Raw genomic sequence first — 27950 nt, forward strand, 5'->3', positions numbered from 1 at the left:
TATATATATATATATATATATATATATATATATATATATATATATATATATATTTTTTTTTTTTTTTTTTTTTTTTTAATTAAAATGTGATTAATCTGGTTTTATGCAATATTAATAAAATGACTATGGCTCATGTGAACTTAGTAAACAATTATAAAAGAACTGAGTAAAATTGACTAAACAGCCTATATTTAGAACAATAGGGTACAAAATATCTGCAGTTTTTGACAAATTGTTTTATTGCAGAATCCACTAAAATACTATAGATTAAAAAATAAAAATAAAAATAAAAAAATCCAAAAGAATGCGTGCAGAAACTCATACAGATGGAATAATTATCATAGATCCTTTAGAATTGGTTTCCAATTATAATAGAAATTCCATTATCAATCCTTTAAAAGTTTTTGACTGGTGCAGACTGGTTTTATTGTTTATTATTATTATTATTATTATTATTATTATTAAATATATTTTCCTGTTAAATTATCATTGAGCATTTTCCAACACCTTTTCCAATTAATGTCTAATTGCATGCTTCTCCACTAGCTTAATAAACGGCATACATACTTTGTATAACAGTGTCCAAACTACTTAATCGCCATAGTAGCCTAATAACAATAAGAATATGGAATTACAAGGAGCACTGAAAACTAACCACACGTTAAGTACATATTGTTCATGGTATTACTCATTATCTACTTGTAAATAAACAATACATGAACTCTAAACTATGGCCGACTTTCTATTTTACAAATGAGTGTTTATAAATAACGTCAGCGCATAGTTACATAGCGTCTTTCCAACAGCAGTCTATAAATCAAACTTTTAAATCACACATCTCTCACCGTCCCCTCCCACAAATTATTCAGCATGACTGGCATCTGCTCCGTCCAATCAGCGCGGTCCGTGGCAACAAGGGCAGGTTCTTTAGTTGTACTGTAACAAGCTAGGTTGCAAACACCCAGTCTGAGCTCCTCCATACAAACATATACGAGCGGTGCCTTGTTTTGGTCTCAGTAGAGGCTTCGCTTAAAAAGGAAAATCCTGCGACTTTTGGAGGAACTAATCTGGAGTTTGAAACGGGCATCGGTACGTTTCCGTTGTAAATAATGGCTGTGCAAAATTTGCGCGCGTGCTTTTTTTAATCTCACTTTTGGGATTTTTGCAGACGGACGTTTGATCTCCGGGGTAAATGGGGTCGTACGCTGCTGACTGCGCTTGTTTTGATGGTGCTTTTGGATCTCCCAACTAAAAACGACACTTGTAAAAAAAATAAATAAATAAAAAAAAAAATATATATATATATATATATATATATATATATATATATATATATATATATATATATATATAAGTAACTATTTTAAACTTTTTTAGGCTTTCCGGTACTTGCAATATCATTTTCAGGACCGATGGATTATTTTAATTTAGTTGTAACAATGTAACATGCTGCTGAAAAAACATAGTCTACAGAGGTATCGACGAACTGTGCTAAGGGGCTAATTTAATTTCTTGTCTAAGCACACAGATATTTTAATTTTTTAGTGAGATGTGCAAATAAAAAATGTTCCCAATGGAAACAGTTTTATGTCTGCGTTCACATTTAGTGAAGAATTCATGCCCGATGCTTTGACTTTTAATCCTGCAATATCTGTATTTTCTACCATGGCAAGCCCGACCGCCGAGCAAGGATGTTTTTCCGACGTGAAAAAGGTGGGATATTTAAGGAAACCCAAAAGCATGCACAAACGGTTTTTTGTGTTGCGGGCGGGGAGCGCCTCCGGACCGTCCCGATTCGAGTATTACGAAAACGAGAAGAAATGGAGACACAAGTCCGGTGCGCCGAAAAGGTCCATTCCGCTTGAGAGCTGCTTTAATATCAATAAGAGAGCGGATTCAAAAAACAGACATCTCGTCGCCCTTTACACCAAGGATGAGTACTTTGCCATCGCCGCCGACAGCGAGCTGGAGCAGGAGTCGTGGTATCAAGCCCTGGTGGAGCTGCATAACAGAGGAAAAGTCCACGAAAGCGCCGCGGGCCGTGGTGTTGGCGAGGATAATTACAGCGAGGCCACGCCGGGACCTGCCTTCAAAGAAGTCTGGCAGGTTATTTTGAAACCAAAGGGTCTTGGTCAAACAAAGAACTTGATTGGTGTTTACAGACTGTGCCTGACCAATAAAACAATAAGTTTTGTGAAACTCAATTCTGATGCGGCTGCAGTAGTGCTGCAATTAATGAACATTAGGAGATGTGGTCACTCTGAAAATTTCTTTCTCATAGAAGTTGGGAGGTCTGCAGTGACGGGGCCTGGGGAGTTTTGGATGCAAGTGGATGACTCGGTTGTGGCTCAAAACATGCATGAAACGATATTGGAAGCGATGAAAGCCACGAGTGAGGAGTTCAGACCCCGCAGCAAAAGTCAGTCATCTTCCAACTGCTCAAACCCCATCTCAGTGCCTGTCAGGAGGCATCATCACAACAATCCTCCCCCCAGCCAAGTTGGATTAGGCAGACGCTCTCGGGCAGAGAGTGTGACAGTAGCTTCTCCTGTTAGGCCTGGTAAACACAGCCATTCATTCAGAGTGAGAGCATCCAGTGATGGGGAGGGCACCATGTCAAGGCCAGCATCTGTGGATGGTAGTCCTAGCAGCCCGAGCACAGCACGGCCTCAGTCACAGCGGCATAGGGGTGGATCCAGGCTTCACCCGCCACTCAATCACAGCAGATCTATCCCCACGCCCACCTCACGGTGCTCCCCCTCAGCTATCAGTCCCGTCAGCCTGTCTTCCAGCAGCACCAGTGGCCACGGATCCACCTCTGACTGCCTTTTTCCACGCCGCTCTAGCGCCTCCATATCTGGATCGCCAAGTGATGGCGGTTTCATCTCCTCAGACGAATACGGATCTAGTCCTTGTGACTTTAGAAGCTCCTTCCGCAGCGTGACGCCAGACTCGCTTGGCCACACCCCACCTGCCAGAGAGGAGGAGATAAACAATTACATCTGCATGGCCAAGTCTGGTTCACTTCCTGGGAGCCAATCCAGAGGAACTCCATCAAAACTGGAGGAGCCTGAGTTGGAGAAATGTTTCAGGAAGCGAACTCATTCTTCTGGTGCATCGCCACCAACTCCATGCCACCAAAACACTCAATCCCAGTCTTCTGCCACATCGCTGGATGAATATACTGTAATGATGCCTGCATATCCTAGAAGCCGCTCTGCTTCTTCATCATCATCAACATACAAGATTTCATTCATGCCTACACATTCATACCCAGAGGAAGGATTAGACATGTCAAGAGATAAAGAAAACATTGGGCCAGATCACAAAGATGATGGCTACATGCCCATGTTGCCAGGTGTTGCATCTGCAACCCCAACAGTGAAAAATGGTGACTACATGCCCATGAGTCCAAAAAGTGTGTCTGCACCACAACAAATTATCAACCCCCGGCAGCACTCACATGTTGACTCCAATGGCTACATGATGATGTCACCAAGTGGCAGCTGTTCTCCAGATGGCACAACAAACTATGGCAAGATCTGGACTAATGGCGTCAAGCTCTCCATTGAGAATATGGAAGGAAAAGTGTCATCTTGTGGAGAATACATGAACATGTCCCCAGCTAGCTGCTCAACAACCAGTACGCCACCAGACTGCTTCTTCAACCCTGTTGATGATCATCCCAGGCCTATGTATACCTACTTCTCATTGCCTCGCTCCTTCAAACATGCCAACAGGAAGCAGGATCAGAGCCCACTTCGGATGTCACTGGGTTCCAGTCGTATTGCTTATGCAGATTCCTCCTCATCTTCAGCGAGCAGTGACAGCTTGGGTGGTCAAGGCAACTCGCAACAGCCTGCTGTCCGTCCCAAAAGGTCAGAGGGTAACAGTAGGCTGACACGTCCAACACGGCTGTCACTGGATGCTAGCAAAGCAAGTACTCTACCAAGAACACGTGAGAGTCCCTTCCCCCCAGAACCCAAAAGTCCTGGGGAGTATGTCAACATTGAGTTCAACAACAAGGCATTTTCAACGAGTTTAGCATCGCTTTTCCCATCTGTGTTTACTGGAAGTGATGCTGAGGCCCCGTCAGACCTTTCAACATCTGAGTACATGAACATGAAGCTGGGGTCACAGGCCAGACGGCTGAACCCAGAAAAGCAGATTTCCACATCCTGTTCAGACTATGCCATCATCACCCCATCAAACACAGTATCTTCTGCTCCTTTGCCATGCGAGACCATCTGTCAGCATGACTACATCAGCATGCAGTTGGGATCCTGCGCTCGCTATCCTGATACACAAAAGATGCTGATGACAGAGGGCTTGCCAGATGCTGATGCCACTCCCTGTTCCATATCACCCAATCATGACATCACAGCATTAAGTGGCGCCCCTGGAAGACCAACTTTAATTGGCCCTCTGTCAGGGCTTAGTGCATTCACACGGGTTAACTCCACATCTGGGCGGAACCAAGGGGCTAAAGTTATCCGCGCTGACCCACAAGGAAGGAGGCGACACAGTTCAGAGACTTTTGCGTCCACAATGACCAGAGGGTTGGTTGACACATCAACGACTTGTCAATCAGGTGATGTCAAGCGCCACAGCTCCGCCTCTTTCGAGAATGTTTGGTTGAGACCTGGTGAGACCTCTGCTATGGCTTCTTCTCTTGCGTCCACAGTAGCCAGTGGACAAAGGGAAACTACTTCAGGCCCAATTCCCACTTTAATGAGTCATGACCAGAACGGCCTGAACTACATAGATCTGGATCTAGTACAGAATGGTGAGCAGCATGTTACAGACTGGAATGTGTTCCAATCTCAGCCAGTGGAGCTGGTAGCTGTGGAAGGTATAGAGGAGCTCAATGCCTACGCCAGTATAAACTTCCAGAAATCAGATGAGACCAGAGGGAATCTCACACACAGAGAAGGTAAGACCAAGTATGTGTATGTGTGACAGAGTGTGTGACTAATTAAGAATGGTTGGAGTAGTTCACTCAAAAACAAAAATTCTGTATTCATTTGCTCACCCTCATGTTGTTTTAAACCTGGTTGACTTTCCAAAGTGGAACACAAAAGATGATGTTCGGCAGAATGTTAACCTCAGGCATTACCACTCTTCCACTCTTTGCATACTTTTACATTCAATGTAAGTCAATGGTGACTGAGGCCAGCATACTGCCTAACTTCTCATTTTGTGTTCCATGAAGGAAAGAAAGTCATACAGGTTTGGAACAACATGAGGGTGAATAAATACTGACATAATGTTCATTTTTGTATGAACTGTCTAAGAATGGTTAAAGGGATTGTTAACCCTAAAATTAAAATTCTGTACTCATTTGCTCACCCTCATTTTGTTGTAAACCTGCTTGGCTTTCATTTGTCTGTGGAACACAAAAGCAGATGTTTGGCAGAATGTTAGCCTCAGTCACCATTCACTTTCATTGCATTTTTTTTTCAATATTCTGAAAGTGAGTGGTGACTGAAAATTTGGAACAAAATTAGGGTGAATGACTGACTAAAAAATATCATGAAAAAAAAGGTTGGCTGAACTACCCCTTTAACAAAGCGTCTGAGTAAGTATATACGTGCTACCAAAATTTCCTTTTGTCTGTCTGTTATAATCATACCTGTCTGGAACATTTAATAGGTAATATGCATATCATATTTGATATATATATATATATATATATATATATATATAATAAAAAAACAGGCCCCATTCATCTGTGAAGTTTGAGTCTTTGGTGGAAAATCCCTGTTTGAAATCTTAGCGGGGTCTGCTCAGATTCCCTCCCACCAATGACTGGGCCTCTTCAGGCTGATAAATGGACATATTTGTGAATGGAGGCAGAAAGGGTTAGCGTGTCTTCACTTGTTGTGGATGCGACAAAAAGGGAGATAAAACACATATATGCATTTGTGAGTCACTAAACAGTCTTTCTTTGTTTAGACGCCCTTTTGAATGGAAGTTTACTTAGTGTGTGAGTCAGCCCTTCAGAGATTTCTTTGATATGAATCAAGCGCTGCGAGAAATCCACAGAGTTGTAACAGGGTGGAAAGAGCTGCCACTACTGTGCATTCACAATTTTGCCAAAGGAACTGGCTGTCATGCCTGGCTGACTCTGTATCATCCTTGTTCTAGTTTATTTACTTGCTCCTTCAGTGAGTGTAGAGCTTTCCACCCCTTGGACTTCCCTTATTCTTTCTTTGCTCTATTTTTCCTAAATATGAAATTATTTTTGCTTATCGTAAGGAATGCATATAGGGTTGTTGCAGAGCACCTAATCTCCTTGCCCCATTGATATTCATGTTTTCGCAAAGTAACAGTAGTTCAACTAAAAAAGGGAGATGTTCAGCTGAGTGTTAGGGACCGAGCCTCAGTTGCCATTTACTTTCATTGTATGGAAAAATATGCATAGAAAGCGAATGGTGAACCAGGCTAACATTCTGCATTACATATCTTTTTGTGTTGCTTGGTAGAAAGAGAGTCATACAGGCTTGGAACAACAGGTTTGAGGGTGAGTAAGTGATGACAGATTTTTTTTTAGGTGTTTGGAGAGCGAATACAGGGTCTTCAGTGTTGCGTAACCAATGTTTTTTTTGACTCTGGGAAGCCCTGTGTGTGTATGCTTGTGTTTGTGCCACTGCACCTTAGTAAAACCCCCTATGTTCCTCTGGAAAAAAAAGAACTAATAGCTAAAAGGATAGTTCAGCCAAATATGAAAATTTCATCATAATCATTTACTCATCCATATGTTGTTTCAAACGAATATGACTTACTTTCATATGTGGAACACAAAAGGAGACTTTAGACAGAATATTAGTCTCAATCACCATTCACTTTCAATGCTTCCATACAATGAAAGTAAATGGTGGCTGAGGCTAGCATACTATCTAAAATCTCCTGTTGTGTTCCACGTAAGAAAGCAAGTCATACGTTGCTGCAATAAATGCAATATTGGGGTAAAATATGACAGGAAAACAGAAACACCTCCTTCCCTCACGTGATGTCGTTTTTGTGTTGTGTTTTTTGTTTTTGATGCTTTTATTGTGCATGGTCTTTTTAGTTTTGACAGTATGTCTCTCCAAATCTCCAGGCATGTTTTGCTCATGGCATGGTTGATGTCTCATCGCCAGTGCCACCCATCTCTATGGTAATGCTGTTGCCGCAGCGCTTTTTTCCCGTGTCACAGCAGATTAAGGGGCCACAGGCTGAGACGCCGGGGGCTTCAGAGAGCTGCATTACCATTGGGCAGTGGTGGGGTGGGGCGGGGTGACAGAGTTCTTCGGTGGGTTTGGTCTGCATGAGACGATTAGAAGCCCTGCCCACCTCAGGCCACCGTGATGGGGTCACCCTGCAGAGTGCCTTCTTGTCCCCGTTACCCTCTTTCTCTCTCTCTCTCTCCCTCTTGCTCAGTTTCAACCACGTTTTCTTTTTTTGTTGTTGTCTTTTCCTCCCTTTCTTGCATCCTTTGTAAGAGATTTGAAGTGCAAAGCATTGTGAGGTAGCGTGATCAGTGAGGGGCGGAGCGCTGGGAATCATATCACAGTGGAATCATGGGTATTCATGGTAGAAACAAAGGATGAGTGCAGAATCCTTTTAGTTGAAACTAAGGGTGTAAATGATTAATTGATTTTGGAAAATTGATTAATTGTTGTCTATAATTTGATTGTTAAAGAGAGAGTTCATCCAAAAATTAAGGCACCATTTTCAGTCACCATTCACTTTTGTTTCAGTCTGTCCTTAACATTCTACCTAACATCTCCTAATGTGTTTCCATTTTGACAGTCACCATTACAGTGACCATGTAATCCACGTCTTCTAATGTTTTCTGGGTAAGAACAGACCAAAATATAAATCCTTTTTCACTGTACATTTTACCATTGCATTCTCTAAACATGATCATGATTTCAAGCTTGATTACACTTCATAGCGTTTGACGTATGCGCAGAGCACTAGATTGTGCTAGGAAGTGTAATCAAGCTTGAAATCGTGATCGCCAAGGAAACTGCTGATGTCCAGATTTAGGCTATAGTGAAAATTTAGTTACATTGTGGTCTGTTCTCACCCAAATCTAATTGGATTGCTTTAGAAGACATGGATTAAAGCACTGGAGTCTTATCGATAACATTTATGCTGCCTTTTTTGTGCTTTTGGAGCACATAACCTCCTTTAACATTACCTTTTGTGATTATTTTGACATCCTCAGTCACCATTCCCTTTCATTGCTTCTTTTTTTTTTTTTTTCAACAATGAAAGTGAATGGTGACTGAGGCTGTCAGTCCCTAACATTCTGCCTAACATCTCCTTGTGTGTTTTCATTTTGAAATCTTTAGTCACCTTTCTCTTTTTAATTGCATTATTTTTTTTTACCATACAATGAAATTGAACGGTCACTGAGTCTGTCAGTCCACATTCTACCTAATAGCTCCTTTTGTTAATGATTAATGGATAAATTGATTGTTAATGTAAGTAAAATGACCACTTATTGAAACAGCAAAGGTAGAGAAGAACCAGGGTCATAAAAAGAAGCTTAGCAAGAGATCACTGTCAAGGTGGTCAGTGGGATGTGAGGCTGGCAGGTCTGGTGCTCTGTTCTTTGATGGGATCCTTGGAATGCGTGTGAACGGGTAAATGAGAGGTGTTTGTGTGTGTGTAGCTGCAGGGTTGGAATGTAACAGCAACCTTTGTGGCTGTTTTACAGAGCCGCTTGTTAAAGTGGAGACAGGCCGAGATATGGAGAGGAAGTAAAGAGAGAGGTAGGCAGGGGTACACAGCAGGAGAAGGAGAGGGGAATAGGGAAGGTTTAAGAGAATAACTGATAACGGTTGAAAGGAACCAGAAATTTTCTTTCCAAACAATGTTTTTTTTTTTTACGTAAAAGGAACATCACCTCTGCATTCATATACAGCACATTGGACTTTTACTGCATATTCTATAAAGAATTTTAAAGGGATAGTTTACCCAAAATTGAATATCATATTGTCATTATTAACTCGCCCTCATGTTGTTCTAAACCGTTTTTTCCACGGAATACGAGATGTTTGGCAGAATCACCGTCTCAGTCACCATTCACATTCATTGCATCTTATTTCCATTCAAAAAAGTGAATAACGACTGAAGCTAAACATTCTCCTAAACATTTCTCTTTGTGATACACAGAAGAAAGTCATATGAGTTTGGAACAACATGAGGGTGAGTAAATGATGAGAGAATTTGTCTGTGGGGGGGGGGTCTGTTCATTTCAGCCCTAAAAGCACTTTAGACTGAGTAAATGGATATATGCATACATACAAATTAGTCTTTTTGGACTAGGGCCAAAATTAGAGGGGAAAATTAGCTAAAAATGGCATCAGGAATGCTAAATTGTCCTAGTAATGTGAAATGCCCCTGAAATGTGTTGGAAATAATAATTTTTCATTCTATTATAATCCAACCTAGTTTCAAATATCTCATGTGATATATATATATATATATATATATATATATATATATATATATATATATGTGTGTGTGTGTGTATATATATATATATATATATATATGTGTGTGTGTGTGTGTGTGTATATATATATATATATATATGTGTGTGTGTGTGTGTGTGTGTGTGTATATATATATATATATATATATATGTGTGTGTGTGTGTGTGTGTGTATATATATATATATATATATATATATATATATAATGAGAGTCGTCAGAAAACCCTGTGAAGTGACATCTATCAGACACATTTTCACATAGGACGTGTTCATGCTTTAAAAACAGCTGGATGGAGCGAAACAGCATGGAACAAATTTTTTTTAAATAAATGATCCAGGTTTAATACAAGTTAAGCTCAATCGTCAGTATCTGTGGCATAACATTGATTACCAAAAAATAGTTTCAAAAAATATTTTCAACTCGTTAAATAAATCAAGCAAAAAAAAAAAAAAAAAAAAGGGAAAAATTGCGGTGTGTATATGTATATATATATATAAATAAATAAATATATATAAATTACTGGTTAGTTCACCCAAATATGAAAATTCTGGCATCATTTTGGCCTGTTTACCCACATGTCATCAGTAAACAAAATTTCTCCTTTTGTGTTTCACAGAAGAAAGTCGTACTTGTTTTGAATGATATGACGGTGAGTAAATGATGACAGAATTTTCATTTTTGGGTGAACTATTCCTTTAAATGTATTGTAAAAGTATTTGACATAAAAGGAGAATAAACAAAATCATTTCTGACATTGAGGATCCTTTATTAGAACACTGATAAACTTTCAGTTTGAGTAACTTAAAAATATGGATTCATATCATGCTCTTATTGTTTTGTACACTTGCACATGATGACGCTACATGAAGTTAAATATGAGAGATGAACAGAGATCTAGATTATCCAAATGATTAATTACACAAATTATCATTCATGCCAACTTTCTATCATTACGGTTGAAGTCTGTGGTTATTGTATCGTTTCCACATCAGAGCTTTGCTTTGTGCATCATCCGCCAAAGATAAAACCACATGAACTCCCCCGTCCCTTTCTGTTCTTCAAAGTCGCCCAAAGTTTGTCAGCAATTTCACACAGAGTACTCCACACTGCTTGTTATGTGCTGCTGACTATTTAGGGTGAGGGTCGGAATGGAAGGATGTGGTGAGTTTGGCCAGGTATCAGAGTGTTCCAGCTCCCACTATAAGACTTGGCATCAAACGGTGGGACGTGAGCCACGGGTTAGTTATATTCGTATGAGAATGGTGTGTGCTGGTATGCAACCTCTGCTTGACAGCCATTTGAACTGACTGTCAACCAGAAATATAGATGGATGAATGAAAACAGAGTGTTGTGCATTGTCACTGGTTTATGGAATGAAATGGTCTCTTGGAAGGAACATTGGGTCTGTTTACAAGAGATCACAATGTCTGGATGAGTTTGCAAGATGAAAATGGAACTACAACGTTCTATTAATAGCTTAATACAGCAGGCTTTGTTTCTGTATGGCACTAGATGTTCTCACTGTCCAGATTCCAGTGCATTTCAGTTAGGGATGTACAAAATAACTTATTTTTAAAATGGAGTCGTCAGAAAACCCTGTGAAGTGACATCTATCAGACACATTTTCACATAGGACGTGAGCGAAACAGCATGGGACAAAATGTTTTCTAAAGAAACGTTCCAGGTTTAATACAAGTTAAGCTCAATCGCCAGCATTCGTGGCATAACATTGATTACCAAAAAATATTTTCAACTCGTCCACCGATAAAAAAATAAAAAATAAAAAAAAGGAAAAATTGCAGTTACACCAAGGTACTTTCAATGGAAGTCAATGGGGCCAGTCCATAAAAATTAAAATACACATTGTTTTAAAGGTATGGCCACAAGACGTAAACATGATTTTACTGTGATAAAATATCAAACAGCTTTGTTGCCATGGCAGTGCGGGTTAAACCTAAAAGCGATTTTATCACACTAAAATCATGTAGAACAGAAATTTTATTACATTATAGTCATGTTAACATTTACAACATGTTGTCATTTTTGCACCACTTGTGTCACCAGACTAATTTGGAAACATTAAAAAATCGCTTTCAAACAGGTTTCCTGAACACTCCCACCATCTTCCACTGGTCAATCAAACAGATTGCTCCACCCTAATTTATCTCTTCATTTGTTGTACCACAGCTAATATATATATTAAAGATAGAAAAATAGCTAAATAAACTCACTAGTTGGCGTGACTGCCTTGTCGGCCACTCTTATTCATCCCTACTTTTCATGTGTCTTTCATATTTATGTTTAGTTCTGCTAAGCAAAAGTGCTGAATCTTTGATTGTTTGTTTGTTGGATCCATCTGTGTGTGTGTTTATGAGAGAGAAGCAGTACTGTTCCTCCACTCCGCCCTGCTCCATTGGTCTGGACCAGTTCCTCACGACCCAGTTGGATTCGTCAGCTCTATGTCCTTGCATCACCCCAGCCACATGCACACAGTCTTTCTCTCCCTCTCTTTATTTCTCTCTCTCTCTGGTCAGGGTTGGGGCAAGGCCAATACAAGGACAGGGAGTTCATAGAGATATGATAGGAAAAGATGTCAGTGCACACTTGTGATGTTGTATATTTACAACTTTTGTACAATGTTATCCTCGCTTTTAGGGGATGGTGGTAAATCGTTTGCTCTCCATTCTTCTCAAAACAAGAGTAGATGGTGTCCAGCCAAGGCCACAGTAAACTCACTAAAGTGCACAGTGTTTTTGTTTAAAATGGTAAATATGAACCTGGCATGTGACCGAAAAAGCATAAGGGATGTCCCACTAGAAAGATAAATCACATAGGAGATCGCAGTTGTTTCTCCTAAACAGCAATAAGATGAAATGGAGAACAAATGGAGAATTTTGCGTAAGTGTGTTGCTTCTAATGAAAAAAAAAAAGACCCTGGTAATCTCACATGTCTCCACTAGAGTTTCAGAAGAGATCTCAACAGTGTCTCAAATTGGGCTCAGTTTTCCAAGATACCAAAGTCTGCAATCGGAAGTGAGAAATTTAACATATTAACGCAAATTTTCTCATCAAATTCTTCCTGAATCCAAATATCTGGGCTATGCTGTCCACATGAATTCCAGAGCTTTGTACTCTCACTGTATTTTAACAATTGTCTCATTTGTGTCTTTTATTTTTCCTCAGGAATTTTAGGAGAAATATCTGAGACAAAGTTGATACTTAAATTGAGAACGGCATTGTCTCCTAAGTTAAGAAAGAGCAACATCTGAGTGATTTTCTGTTGGTTTTCACTTGGCATTCCGTGTGAGTGCGTACAGGACGCCTCAGACGGTTTTGGATTTGTTGTGAAGTTTTTTGTGTGCGTGCGTGCGCGCCCTTGTCGCTGAGGTCAGAGCGTCAGTGGAAAGTTTCTCAAGTGAGTCCGCTCAGGCATGCCTGAACTTCAAGTGGGGCCGCATTTTATTTTCTCTGTTCTTTTTTTCGTCCCTTTTCTCTGTAACACACTGTATTAGTGTTTGCGCTGCAGCTCTTTGTTGTCGTACATCTTTTGTTTAAGAGCACATCACGTGTGAGTGTGTATGATTGAGTCACACTTATCAGGGACACAGAGTTTTCCAATGAAAGGTCACGGATTCCAAGTAAACCCTTTCGGCTGATGTTTTTGCTTCTCTTCCTGTTTGTCTCTTACTTTAATGAAAAATCTTCATATACAGAAAATTGTATTAGTTGGTTATATCATCATTCTAAGAATTTGTAATATTCACATACCATGGTACTTCCAAGGTACTTTGAAAGACACTATGAAATTACCATCTGATATTATCACCAATATGGTTTGGTAAAGAAAATACCATGGCAACCCATTTAAAAGTCTTCCCTTACAAAAAACACAATACCATGGTACAGTGATGGTAATACCATGTTATTTTGATATACAGTACCATGGTACTGAATTATTACCATATTCATATGCCATAGTATTTACATGTATTTACATTTACATCAAAGACATTTTTGTGCTATGGTATTGCCATGGTAATACCATGTTATTCTTCAAATTACCTTGGAGTTCAATGTAAATACCATGAATATGATAATAATTTATTACCATGGCATATATCAAAGTACCAAGGTGTTACCATCTTATACCATTACTGTACCATGGTACTGCCACAGTACTTTGTTTTTGTTTTGTTTTTTTGTGGAAGGTGAATACCATGGTAAACAATTTAAACTCTTCCCTTACAAAAAACAAAAACAAACAAGCACTGTACTGTGGTACAGTGATGGTATAAGATGGTAATACCATGGTTCTTCGATATACCATGACAGTGAATGATTACCATATTCATATGCCATAGTATTTACATAGTACTTCAAAGATGCTTACAATCAAGCACTGTAGCATTGCCTCTTACCATGGTATTCTTTGAATTACCTTGTAGTACCAGTGTTAATATCATGGTATTTGAATATGGTAATCATTCAGTACCATGGTATATATCAATTTACCATAGTTTTACCATCTTATATCATTACTTTACCATGGTACCACCACAGTACTTTTTTATAAGAGGAATACCATCAGGCAGCGTTCAGAACATGGAGCCATGTCCAACAAACATGAAAATACAAAAAAATCTACCAAGACCCTCAAAGTGACCACTTTCTAAGTGTTACTGAACAAGAGAGACTTTGTCGACCATGTGAAGTGGGTCAAGATAAGCCTTCACTGACATGTCTTTGAAGTATGAAGTTCACAGCGTTTCTCAAATTCAGGGAATGCAAGGAGTAAGAAACAATGAACAGAACAGACTGTTTTCACCTTGTGTCCGTATCAGAAAGGGCAGTGGTTGACGGCCATCTTGGGCCGAGAGAAAATCTGCTTTGAGTTCCTCACAGTTTACAGCTCTTTGGATGAGTGCAGCAAGGGGAGGGGGAACCGAGTGTGTGTGTGTGTGTGTGTGTGTGTGTGTGTGTGTGTGTGTGTGTGTGTGTGTGTGTGTGTCTCAACTTGCTGAAGTAGGCAAAACATCTGGTGTGAATGTGTGTGTGTGTGTGGGAGATGGAAGTTTTTCCTTTGCTAAAGGGAATGGTATTTGGCACACGCTGTCTCTTCCACATCACACACACACAGAGCTGATACAGCCTCTTTGTTTTTGTTTTTTTCTGCGCCATTGTTCGCTTGTCACAAACACCAACATTTAATCCCTGTTTTGTTTAGGGATGCTTTTAACTTAGCCTGTTTCGTTTCTATGAACGATTGTTCCCCTGTTTGCTTTTCTTGTGCGATATTAGCAATGGGTTATGATGGTCGATGAGTCCACTAGACAGTTAGTGAGGTAGACTACTTAGGGCAAATATTTTACACGTCATATATAAAAGGCCCGTAAAGAAACATGCCTGATCGGGGTTTGGTTAACCAGTCTAATTATACCAGCTTCATTAAAGTAATATTCCTGTGTTCAGTTCAAGTTGAGCTCAATTGACAGTATTTGTGGCATAATGTTGAATACCACAAAATAATTTTGACTTGTCCCTCCTTTTCTTTAAAAAATAATAATAAAAAAAATGAACATTTGGGTTACAATGGAAGTGAATGGGGCCAGTCCGTAAACATTAAAATACTCACTGTTCCAAAAGTATAGCACCAAGACGTAACAAAGGAGTGTTAACATGATTTTAATGTTATTGAAATCACTTACTAACCTTCTTCTGTATTGAATTTATATAGAAATTCGTTGCCACGATGACATAACACCAACCCTACAACTGTAAAATGACGATTTACTGTAAACAACTTTACAGCTCAAATAATACACACGTTTTAACAGAAGAATTAGTGTAAGTCCTTTTCTAAAATACCGATATATCACCTAGGCCGATACATTTTCCCGTTTGGCCGATTTGTTTCTTGAGGGCGCCGAGAATCGCCTGCTTGCATGTGAACTTAAGCGACTGAGACATGTAAACGACCAGTCACGGTTCATTTTGTTGTTACGTGCCATCGTGTTACTACAACAATAGACCAGTGTGCAACACAGTGTCATTTAAACGGTCTGCATATCAGAGCCGCAGCAGACACATTTGAGCTCATAATGTTAAAGTGCTCACCTGTTTCATTCTCCCTCCCTCTCCTGAACAGTTCCCTGTAACTTTTAACTGTCTTGTCTAATGATAAAAAGGCAAATATCAATAAAACAAACATCTTATACCGTCTGCAAATATGTGCATATCTTGTTGAAACTGATATAATAACCCAGCCTCACACAACAGCCTTGTGGAGCGCTCATTTATTTACCTGTAAAGCATGCATTCTAACAGTCACTCCTCAACAGTTCCCTGTCACCTTTAACTTTCTTTTCTAATGATAAACGGCAAATATCAATAAAACTTGTATTATATGCCGTTTGCAAATATGAAGATATCTCGTTTAAACAGATGTAATTCACGAACCTCACGAAAATCCAGCATTTTCTTCCCATCGAGCACTCATCTAATATCTTCCTCTGAAGCGCCTATTCCATCAGCCAGAATCAAAACTTCAGGATTAGCATCAAAGGTTCCTCTGATTCACAAATCATGACGGTCACTCCGTGTCAATCCAAGCAGGCGATCTGGGCTGTTTAAACTGTCAGGAGATTGCTGCTACTCGCGCTGGATCCACACGAGTGCGTGAGTGCAGCTTCAAGGCTGCGTCCGAAACCAGGAAAATGCTGCCTCCGCAGGCTGTTTACGGAGGTAGGATGAAAATAAGGTTCTTTTCAAACTGGAGACCAGTTTCCTTAAGAGTTCCATTCATTCAAAACAGATGTCAGTTAAGCCATTAACTAATTAGGCAGCAATGTAGCAAGTCAGCTGTCTGTGTTTTCAGATGCAGCCCAAGGTAAAAGCGCGTCACGTGTGCTATATGTAAATGTCTTATTCACTATGCACTGTATTTACAGTTGGTTTGATTCTGTATTTTTTGAGTAAATGCGATTGTTTATGCGCACATGCCATCCATGGTTGCTAGACTACTGACTGTACTGTTATTTCCTTCTTCCTAATATATTAACAATTTCTTCATGTGCAAATAAATTACAAAAATTTGATGACTAAACAGAAATCTGAAGAAACTTTGTATTTAAAATACAATAATTTTTTCGTTTTTTAGAAATTGAGTAAAAAGTGCCAAATAAGAGTTTTTATATATATATATATATATATATATATATATATATATATATATATATATATATATTAGCAATTTTATGTTTGTTATATACTATATTAAATTGTGTGATATATCGGCATTGTATCGGCCTATTGGCCACCCTGCTCTCTGGATATCAGCCATTAAAAACCCATATCGGTCAACCACTAGTGTAAGCTCTACATTTCTGCCTTTAAACCCTCCAAAAATTGGCCCCCATTCACTTTCATTGTAAATAGCTCACTGGAACCTTAAATTTAGCTTTTTTCATGAAGAGGAGGGACGAGTCGAAGTTATGTAGGTAATCAACGTTTCACAAATGCTGTCGTTTGAGCTTAACTTATGTTGAACCCACAATATTCCTTTAAGAACAATTAGTCAACTAGTCGTTGAGGCAACGTACAGACTAGTCCATCATAAAAACATGTAGTTTTGCACATCCCTATCAGATAGTCAAAAGGCATCAGAATTCTGCATTACTGTGTTACTTTGGGGAGTGTTGTGGCAACCTCTAATGTGGCCGTGTGTGTGTGTGTGTGTGTGTGTGTATGGTTTCTACCCTCGTGTTATGAGAACGTGAAGTTCTTCGAATGTGAGGTAGTCAGGAAGTTCATAGTCATCACACTGTGTGTGTGTGTTTAAATGGTTAGAGAGTTTATTGATTTAGGAGGGGAAGTTTGTTAGGGTGTTTTTATTGTGTTAGCAAGCCCTTCTCACTTCAGAAGTCTTAGATTAATTTCATCAAGAGCCTGCAGTGTTTCTTTGTGTGTGTGTGTGTGTGTGTGTGTGTGTGTGTGTGTGTGTTTGTGCATGGGGACAAAATTATCACCAAAAGTGTGTGTGTGTGTTTGTGTGTGTGGATATTGGCATCAGTGCTGAATGTTCTCTGCTCAGTGAATACGACCTGTGTACTGACGTCAGTGGTATTGAATCACAGCACACACTGCGGCACACATCTGTAACCGAATCCCCCTAAGCGCGTGGAGATGGATGTGTGTGGAAGTTTCAGTGGGCTAAAAATGTACCCACTCTCCCGGGTCCTGGCACAGCATGCGTGTGTGTGTGTGTGTGTGTGTGTGATGGCTCGCTGGCTGAATGATGTTAGTTCATTGAGTTGAGTGTAAATGAGCACCACCCCTCACTTGTGGCCTTATAAGGTTCTCTGTTGAATAAACCTCCAAATCCCACCTCTACAACCGCTGTATGAGTGAACAGATATCTGTAATGTAATGTGAGAGAGTGTGTGAGTATGTTGCTGTAATGCAGAAATCTGTTACATGTGGTTATTATTAATACTGTAATGTGTTTTTTGTATGCATAGATCACATGGTGGACACTGCCAATCTTTGTGGAAAACTCAGTGACAATGTTGTAACAGAATTTCACTTTTGTTGGCCCCTCAAAGTAGAAATGAAATATTTGCCCCTTTTTGTGTAGTATCCAGTGCTTAACCTGGATATGTATTTGCACAGTAAAGATGATGGTTCCCACAGTCATAGAAAACTTAAAAATATAAAGGAATGTTAAAGGGAAGTTTTTAATTTCTGCGCCACTTGCAGCACCAAATGGAATTGCAGGCTGTTTGTTTGAGGAGCCTGACTCAACCAATGGCATTAGTTCAAATCAGCAGGTTTTTTTGTTTTTTTGCAATTTTGTTTGGTGCCACTAGTGACAGAAATTCAACACTTCACCTTCAAAATTGGAAAGGCCTGGCTACGTTTGTCACTATTATTAAATAATTTAGGGCATTAATATTTTACTACTGCATAATATAATATAATACAGTATAATATAATATAATATATTCAGGTTGGCTGGGTTCCAAAAGCAACAATGTAAATGTAAAATGGACAAAGACTAAAGTTTACCAAAAAGACATGCGTGTATTTTAAGTATTTGGAAATACAGTATTTTGTCATTCTACCCCTATGCAATATTTTATAGTTTTGGCAAGCCTATTTTCTTATATGATTACAAGTTAAATGTGAATAAATGACTTCCTCATGTATGAAGCACAGATACACCTTAATTGTCATAATTGTGAAAGTCCTAAAAGAGACAATTAATCATCAACCAAAGTTCATGATCTTGACAACCCTAGGCCTGGAAAAGTCATAGAAGTTAATAAAGTCATGGATATTTCTGTAAAGAATCATTTGAATTTTTAAGGAACCTGGGGCCGGTTGCACCAGCTATACGTACATTACAACTTAGCCTAGTTGTGGCGTAAATGGCCACTAAGTCACAATTTATGCACTACTAAATATTTGAGCGTTGCACCGTTAAACTTAGGTAGGACGTAACCCTACGTATAAACTAAATATTTACAGAAGCCTCTAACGGATGGAATAAAAAGCAGACTCACTTAATGACATCAATGAGCTTATGTTTTGCATGACAGGCTTCAGTCCTTTCGACAAAAATGATGATGTTGGCATTTATACTCGTTTACATTTACGGGAGAAAACATTGTGTAAAAAAACTTACTACTTCAGCATGAAACCGATCTAACGGTGCACTTTCCTGTGTATGGTGTCAAGTGTCAACATATACAATATATATATATATAGAGAGAGAGAGAGAGAGAGAGAGAGAGAGAGAGAGAGATATTAAAATGAATAAATGTCTATTTTTCCAGCCTGTTGTATAAGTAATTATTCATTTATTGTCCCTTATTCGTTTTAGATACAGTTATTAAATGTTGTTATTTACATAGGCTAAATATACCATTAATGAAATCTTGTTTTATTGCATATCGTATTTCAACGGGGATATAATTTATTACAGCTGACAGTTACGTGAGCAAACAAGGTTTGAACATCAACCATAACAAGATCAAACTGAAATGCATGGCTTTTTAACACAGGTAAACATCATATTATGCAACCATGCATTACTTTACAGAGAGCTTACGACCTACTAGTTAAGTCTTGCCTTAAGAACAGGTGGTGCAACCAAATTAAGCACCGACTTAGTTACAAACTAACTAGTAGTTACTAAGGCCTTAGTGTGAACTTTACTTCCCAACTTACGTGAGAACTTATGCACAGCTGGTGCAACCCTACCCTTATACGGAAATGGAAATTCACTCCAGGAATCTGAATGTTTTTATTTTTGTTTTCTAATCTCAATATTGCAAACGACTGAAAAAGTCAATGAAATTAATTGGTCAAAAGGTATGGGAACCGTGTGTGGAATTTAGCAGTACTTAATAAAAATGTGTACTATTATGATGCAACACAAGTGGATTTGAGGTCATTTAAGTAGGTTTGTGCATGGATGACCAAATGTGTTCTGTAGTATTGCATTAAACAAAGTAGGCCAAGTATTGTCTATTGTGACATCACAAGCATCAAGTATGTTGCAGTGCAATTATTTCATCATTCTCATTCTAGAATCAGAATTCTAAAAGTGCAAAATTCTTCCGGTAACCCCGCCCCCTCATTCCGGAATGTTGTGGCTTCCGGGAGCAGCATTTTTGTGTGGCGTTCCCACTCTTATTTATGTAATTTTTTTCCCCACGCTACATGTTTGCACAGTCCGGCACCTTATAATTTCACCCTCTGCAATTTTCTCCATCTCTCTGGTTTTCTAAGGAAAGAGGCCCTAAAAATGGCCACATTATGAAAGCGCTTGACGTCGGGCTTGCCGCTCAGATGTGAGGGCACTTTAATGTTCTCAGCACTGTGCTGTTAGACCTGCGGCTCTCTGCTTCGCTGTTGCACAGCACTGTATTTATAGCTCTTAAGACACTACCTCTTCAGCTCTGAGCTCAGGCCTGTTCTTTGCTTCCCGCCTAATCATAACAACTGTGAGCTCCGCGCTGGGGCGTACTTCTCCTCAGCTCCATCACAAGGCCCAGTGTCATTCCAGTTTGTGTTTCCATTGCCTGTACACAAATAACTCGCTCATACAATGATTATTTGAAATATAATGACATAAACAAATCATTTGACAGATCACTTGTATGTTTTTGTCAACATTAAATTTAGCTCTAGGGCTGGATATTACACAGATTTCCCGATTCAATTCGATTCCAATTCACAAGCTTTCGATTCGGTTCTGATTTCGATTCGATTCAAAATCAAATCATTTGGGCTTATTTCAGTTATAATGTCCCTTTTGCTTACATGTAAAATAAATGATCTCCCAGCTAATGCTGTTAATTATACAGGGGACTTTTTAACTAGGTTCATTAAGAAAATATTAATTTTACTAATTATATTACTTTTTCATGAACAATGAACAAATAAATGTATTCAATCAGTAAATAAGATATTATTTTTCATATTATTTTTATTTATTGTTAAATTGGATAATTTATACTATTTAAAAGTATTTACATTGATTTGTTGAACACGTGCTTAAACCGGTTCTGTTTCTTTAACAAAAAACGGCATTTCTGTAAACAACGCCTTTAAATGAGTGCATGTTAACTAGTGAGGACTAGAATGGTTTTACCACATCTGTGCGATGCATGATTAGAATTAAATGTTTTTTTTTTTTTTTTTTAAGTTGTTCTTGATCAACAACTGACTGTAAAGAACAGAAAGGTTATTAAAAGAGACAGTATTCAGTGACAAATGGGTTGCGTGGATCTCGTCCTTGAACACACATTACACGGAACAACTTTTACTCTCAACACACTGTGAAAGGATCCCGAAGCTGAACACTTCACGACTAAACTACACAATTACTGGTGAGTGAAATGTAAACATTTACCAGCCAGTTGCCAAATATATTCACTTTAGGTGCATAGCGTGAAATTTGGTTGCAGATGCGAGGTATTTCCTCTCATTGTAGTGGAGAGTTGCGCACTGAGTGAAAAATCGATCTTGGGATTTAAGAATCGATATCGAGATTGTTCAAAAAGAAGACTGCATCGGAAAAACAATATTTTTACCCACCCCCATTATGCTCTGTTGTGGAGTGCACTTTGACTATCTGTTCCAAACCCTAGTGAGCTGTCTCGTTGTCTTTTGTCTACATAGGCAGCTACCTTGACGCTACCTTGACTGAAGTAAAACTCTGTTTTGTTAACTGTCACTTATACCACACAAATAGACTAAACTAATGCTCGCAGTTAATTCCAGTTGAGCGCAATAGTCTGGTCCCGGAAATGAAAATCCCATTGCCATACCCGTGAATCCTGACAAGAAAGATCCACCACTCAGAGACTCGTGGCGAACAAGCTCTGCCGTGACTGCCCATTTCCGTGACGCACTGCAAATTACTCGGTCGATTGTGTCTCCCTATACTCCCAAGCTAGGCATATTTGTATATAGAGTATCTAAATATTTTGCAATAACCTTCAAATATATTGTTTATACACTTATAGTCAACAACTTTAAATCATTCATTTTATAGATGTGAAGTAAACTGTCTTGTACCTTTGTCTTTATGTCCGATTTGTACATTTTTGCTTCAAAGTTTGTAATGTTATGATTCACTTCAGAGCTTTTTGATTCGGGTTCATAGCTAAGAATTCTTTTACGAAGGATTTTATGAAATCCCTGTGGAAAAAAAAAAGAAGTGGGAAATACTTACAGAACCAAGAAGGCTGAAAAAGTGGGCGGGCACTGTTGCGCTTTACAGAGTCTGACATTAGCATGCTAAGCTAATGACTTGGTACTCCAATAAGCACAAACATAGATAAAACTATATTTTATTGATACTTTGAAGTACTGAATATATTTATAATTCCCTTTTCAGGGGAGTCAGGGAATCAGAAAACTAGCCAATCAGAAGTGTGAATAATGTTTTACATTAGAGATTTCTGACATTTGTTTGGTTGCTATGTCTTAAGAGGGCGGGGATTTGAAGAGAGGGCATGTGGTTGATGTTGGCAAAATGACCTTCCAGTACAGTACTTAGTTTATTTTATTAGTTTAGTGGCAACATAAGTGAGAAAAACAATCTGTATTTGTTTTAAATGTAGAAAAACACATCAGGTCAGTCATTCCATGATGTAATGGCTAGTGCTCTTGTACAAATTACATCAGAATGACTTCGTCCAAAGCAACGATGGCTTCAGGTAAAAGTCTGGGAACAAAATCGCAGCAGTCTAAACAAATAAGCTCAGTCAGGGATGCAGGTGTGGTTGTGTACCTGGCCTTTATTCCACATCATGAATAATGTCAAGGGAACGGAAAGAGGGCAGCAGTTTGTGCCAGGCTTGGATAGCGTGGAATATGCCAACATTGCTTCCAAATAAATGTATATGCATAATGCACATGACACACAAATGTATGTCAAGAAGAATTCTTTGCGTCTAAAGTGTGCTTGAAGTCAAAGGCAATCATAAGTCCAGTTTTAAGATGCATATCAGTGACGTCTTTATTTTGTCATGTTTTTTTGTTTTTTTTTTAACAGTGATGGTGATCTTGTGTGATTGTCTGTGTGAGCTATGTTCTCTGTCTACATTGTGATCTTTTAATCACAGTCAGGGAGAGTGTTACATAATCAAAACAGCTTGTAGTTGTGTATGTGTGTCTGAGTGGATTAGCGGTGAAGTTGGACAGCGCAGGAGTTGGAAACGACACTTTCAGATGGGACACACACACTTTTGAAAGGATAAAGAGAGAGATGCAGAAAGAGAGGGCATTGTCTGCAGGTCTCTCTCTCTCTCTCTCTCTCTCTCTCTCTCTCTCTCTCTCTGCCGAATGATGATGTCATAAAGCTTTTGGCTTCTCTCAGGCTGTTCAAATCTGTGTTGAGCGTTTCCAGGGAAACGATGATGCTTGTTTATCAACTGTTGGCGAGGTCAGTTCCTCCTCAGACCAAAAAAAGAAAATGGAGTTTTCAAATAAACTCAAAAAGAGAGGAACTGTTTGTTTCTGTGTTTGAGACCCAGACAATGTGTTCCTAAGAAAAGCAGGATAACTCTGTTTCTACTTTAAACAGTACTTAGTTTGTGTTAGTGTGTGGCTGTTTTAACATCTAACCTATTTTCCTGTAGCTCAGTTGGTAAAGTGCAGCTCTTTAGAATTGCAAGGTCATGGGTTTGAGTCCCGGGAGAACACACAAGATTTTCTGATAAGAGAAAATGTATACCTTGAATGACCTGCAAGTTGTTTTGGAAAAAGGTGTCTTCCAAATGCATAAATGTAAATGTTGTTTCTCTCTCCTTTTTTCCAGAATGAAGAGTAGAACACCACAGCTTCAAGCATCATGATTCGAAATCTCTTCCCATTAACCACAAACCGGACCTCAAAAAAACTGGACCTCAGTAAACGCTAACCTCATTTTCCTGGATCACACTATCAGCCGGATGCTACCAAAACCATATGGACACTACAAAACCGGACATCACGAATGCTGGATTCCACTAACCATAAATCTGCAACAGCTTGGACTTGGAACCGCACTTTCCATGTGCACACCTCTTTAGAGATTAACAGAACTTGGGGATCACTGTCCAACTAATAACTGTTACATACTTACATATCTCTGTTAAATTTCTACCATCATAAATGGTACAACAGCACCTTCCTACTTAGAGTTACAAAGTCAGTAGTACTGCAGTAGTAGTTTCTCAAGCAATGTTACATATTTTAGTTCATATTTATGTTAAAGATGGTACATGATTAGTAGCAAACATACAACAAATGTTTTTGGTACAGGGATGCTCTACTAAGCAGCCATTTTGTGTTGGGTTTTTACTACAGCGTAATGCCCTAACAGTGTTAGATTGCACCCATTTCCTTCGGTACTGCCAGTTATTTCCAATACAGATGGTACTACACATTACGATAACTCGCAATTACACACACTTTTATACACCCAGTACGGACAACCTCAAACACCCAGACTTGAACTCAGGATTTTAAAGAGTTTACAAACACACACACACACACACACACTGTGTTTCAGCACTGTGAGCCAAGACCGACCTCATGCTGCCAAACACTGTGATGTCCGTCAAACCCTTTGAATTAATTTCAAAGTTTTATTTCATACTTGGTCACATTGTGTCCCCTTTAATTTTATTGATTACCTTTATATCACATTTCTACAGTATGAGTACATATTGGCTTCCAAATTGTCCCCCCCTCCGTGTTTATATATATATATATATTAGCCTAAATTGGTCTTTTATGTTTTTTATGCAACAGGCACAGGTTTGGTTATCACAGATCAAACAGTGTCTTTTGTTTTGTTTTGTGTGTTGTGCTTTGTTTCATTTCATTTTGTTTTTGTTCTGTTCTTGTTTTGTTTTTACCTACAGGCACAGGTTTGGTTATTACAGATCAAACAATGTTTTGTTTTTTGTTCTGTTTTTTTTTTTTCTGTTCTTGTTTTTTGTTTATTTTTTTATACCTAAGTTGGTCTTATAGATTTCATGCTACAGGCACAGGGTTGGTTTTGGTTATCCCGGATCAAACATTGTTTTGTTGTTTTATTGTTTTGTGTGTGTGTGTTTTTTTTTTTTTCTTCGCTTTGTTTTTTTGTTCTGTTCTTGTTTTTAAGTTTGTTTGTTTGTTTGTTTTTTAAACCTATTTTGGTCTTTTAGTTTTTCATGCTTTAGGCACAGGTTTGGTTATCACAGATCAAACATTATTTTGTTTAGTTTTTTGTTCTGTTCTTGTTTTTGTTTAGTTTTGGTTTTTTTTGTGTTTTTTTTACCTAAATTGGTCTTATTTTTTCATGCTACATGCACAAGTTTGGTTATCACAGATCAGACACATTTTTCGTTCTCATCTCGTTGGAAACAAGCAATACACAGTTGAGATTTGCAGAATCGTGATGTGGTGGGCGTTCTTTTTTTTTTCCGCTAATATTGCAATCGAATAAGAGGCCTTAGAGCCCTGATAGGGCTAATTTAAGAGCTTGTTCATGTAAACACATTTTTGGGCATGTAAATTACATGACTGAACTAATGTTACTGATTTAATCCAATCATCATTAGTTGGTCAAACTGAACAAATACCTGCACAAGAATGTGTAATGTGATGGTACAATATGTTAAAAATCTTAATGGAATCGGAGTGCAAGTAAATATTACAGGCAGCAGAATTTTTTTTAATTTTTTTTTTTTGTGTCCTGCTGTTAAGCCTTGGAAGCCAGTGAAGTTGTTTGTAACTTTTTAAAGGCTATTTTATTTCATTGCAGTTGTATCTTATATTTCCAATGTTTTGTTTTTGTGTAAAATAACTCCTGTTGTAGCAATATGGTCATAGCAACATGTAAAAAAAATAAAATAAAAAAAAAATCAAAATGTCATATTTGCTGCTGAAATGAAACAAACAATGAACAATCTGTAAATTATTTAATGTAGAATGGATTTTTCTTGGTTCTCTTTTAAGAGTTAAAAGTATTTAACATTTCATGCTTTGTGTTCCATTATTTTTTGCCTTTAGAATCTGGACACAAATCGTTTTGAAAATGTTTCAACTGTTTTTAAGTTCATTATTTTTTGTGGGAAAAAAATTGTGTAATCCAACCTTTTGGGGGGAAAAAATGGTACAGTTCTATATAGTTTCCTCTATTTTTTAAACGATGGATATTAATGTAAAATGCACATCAGGGACTTCCTCTCTCCCCCCACCAAAATGTTTTTGGGAACCTGTTACACTTGCGTTTCCCTGAACGCTGATTGGCTGTGACAGTGGTTTTCTTGTAACCTGATAGGCTACTGTAAAGGTTGTCTGTCATTTGATAGGTTGCAGTTGTCAATTCAGCACCCTGCGGTCATGTTAAGAAAACTGCATAGGGTGTAGGGTCTATTGTAACAAGAACATTACTGTTCCAACCATTATGTGGCCAAACATCTCAACCAAACTTGTATATAATGTATTGTATAAAAGATAATTAGTGATCGATACCGATGGGTACTGGACTGACCAGGGATGTATGAATGCTCAAAGCAAGCAGGTGATTGGTCGTCTCATGAATGAATGAATTGTGTAAACAATATGAGTGTATGTACAGATGAATGGATGTATGCACATGTAAACAAATATGTTTGTTTTATGAATGAAATTACCAGCAGTAAGAAGAGGGCTGTGTATACCCCTCCCTGCCTCCCCCATTTACTGTAGAAGAATGGTATCTTCTGGAACCTTGACGTGTAATAAAGTAGAAGCGCTTAATCTATTTCTGAAGTTCTTGTTTCCTGTTGTTTTTATGACTGTCATTTGCAAAGAGTTTAACATGCCCCTTTTGACCTCCGAAGATTAAACCAGTGCAATTTGGTACAAGAGGCTGTGTATTGTGAATATAGCTAAACAGCATTGTTAACGGGTTAGTTCACTCAAAAATGACAAAATTCTGTTGTCATTTACTCACCCTCGTGTCATTCCAAACACACATGAACACAAAAGGAGACATTAGGCTTTAAGGAATAGTTCACCCAAAATGAAAATTCTCTCATCATTTACTCACCAATATGCCATCCCAGATGTTTATGACTTTCTTCTGCAGAACACAAATGAAGATTATTAAAATAATTTCTCAGCTCAGTAGGTCCATTCAAAGCATGTGAATAGTGGCCAGAAGCAGCATAAAAGTAATCCACAAAACTAAAGTGGTTACATCCATGTCTTCAGAAGCGGTATGATGGAAACACACCAATATTTAAGTCCTTTTTTACTATAAATCTACTTATAAACAGCCCTCCTATGCATGTTTACAAGAGTTGTTCTTTTTTTTTTTTCTTTTTTTTCTGATTTGCGTACTTCATGCATATCACCACCTACTGGGCTGTTGTGCAGATATGATTTATTATTTTCCTTTGCTTTATCCCTCCCTTATTTCTTACAAAAAATGCAAATCTCTAAAAAACAGAAGAAAAACTTGCACTTCTGGTGAACACGCATAGGAGGGCTGGTGAAAGTGTAGATTTATAGTTAAAAAAAGAAACTTGAATATTGATCTGTTTCTCACCCACACCTATCATAACACTTCTGAAGACATGGATTTAACTACTGGAGTCATATATATTACTTTATGCTGCCTTTAAGTGCTTTTTGGAGCTACAAAGTTCTGGCCACCATTCACTTGCACAAATGAACCAGCAGAGCTGAGCTGTTTTTCTTAAAATTTTGTGTTCTGCAGAAGAAAGTCATGCACATCTGGGATGGCATGAGGGTGAGTAAATAATAAGAGAATTTTTGGGTGAACTATCCCTTTAATGTTAGAGTCTGAGAGCCTCTGTCTTCATTGACTTCAATGAAATCGATGGGAAAAAACCCTTTCCTATTGTATTACACAGAACAAAATAGAAAGTCATACTCATATGGGATTAGAGTAACATGATGACAGA

At 38.4% G+C, this 27950-nt stretch overlaps 1 protein-coding gene and 1 long non-coding RNA gene across 2 annotated transcripts in view; one reads left to right on the top strand and one right to left on the bottom strand.

The window, feature by feature from the left end:
* LOC127430187 (uncharacterized) overlaps window positions 1-27950 on the bottom strand; it is a 48554-nt gene that overhangs the window by 6854 nt on the left and 13750 nt on the right. The gene's annotated exons all lie outside the window — the stretch shown is intronic.
* On the top strand, window positions 1423-27817 carry LOC127430169 (insulin receptor substrate 1-B-like). The gene is made up of 2 exons (XM_051679727.1): window positions 1423-4933; window positions 23825-27817. The coding sequence occupies exons 1-2, from the start codon at window positions 1588-1590 to the stop codon at window positions 23827-23829; spliced, it is 3351 nt and encodes a 1116-aa protein (XP_051535687.1). The 5' UTR covers window positions 1423-1587; the 3' UTR covers window positions 23830-27817.

Source organism: Myxocyprinus asiaticus, chromosome 39, assembly GCF_019703515.2.
Source record: "Myxocyprinus asiaticus isolate MX2 ecotype Aquarium Trade chromosome 39, UBuf_Myxa_2, whole genome shotgun sequence".
NCBI lineage: Eukaryota > Metazoa > Chordata > Actinopteri > Cypriniformes > Catostomidae > Myxocyprinus > Myxocyprinus asiaticus.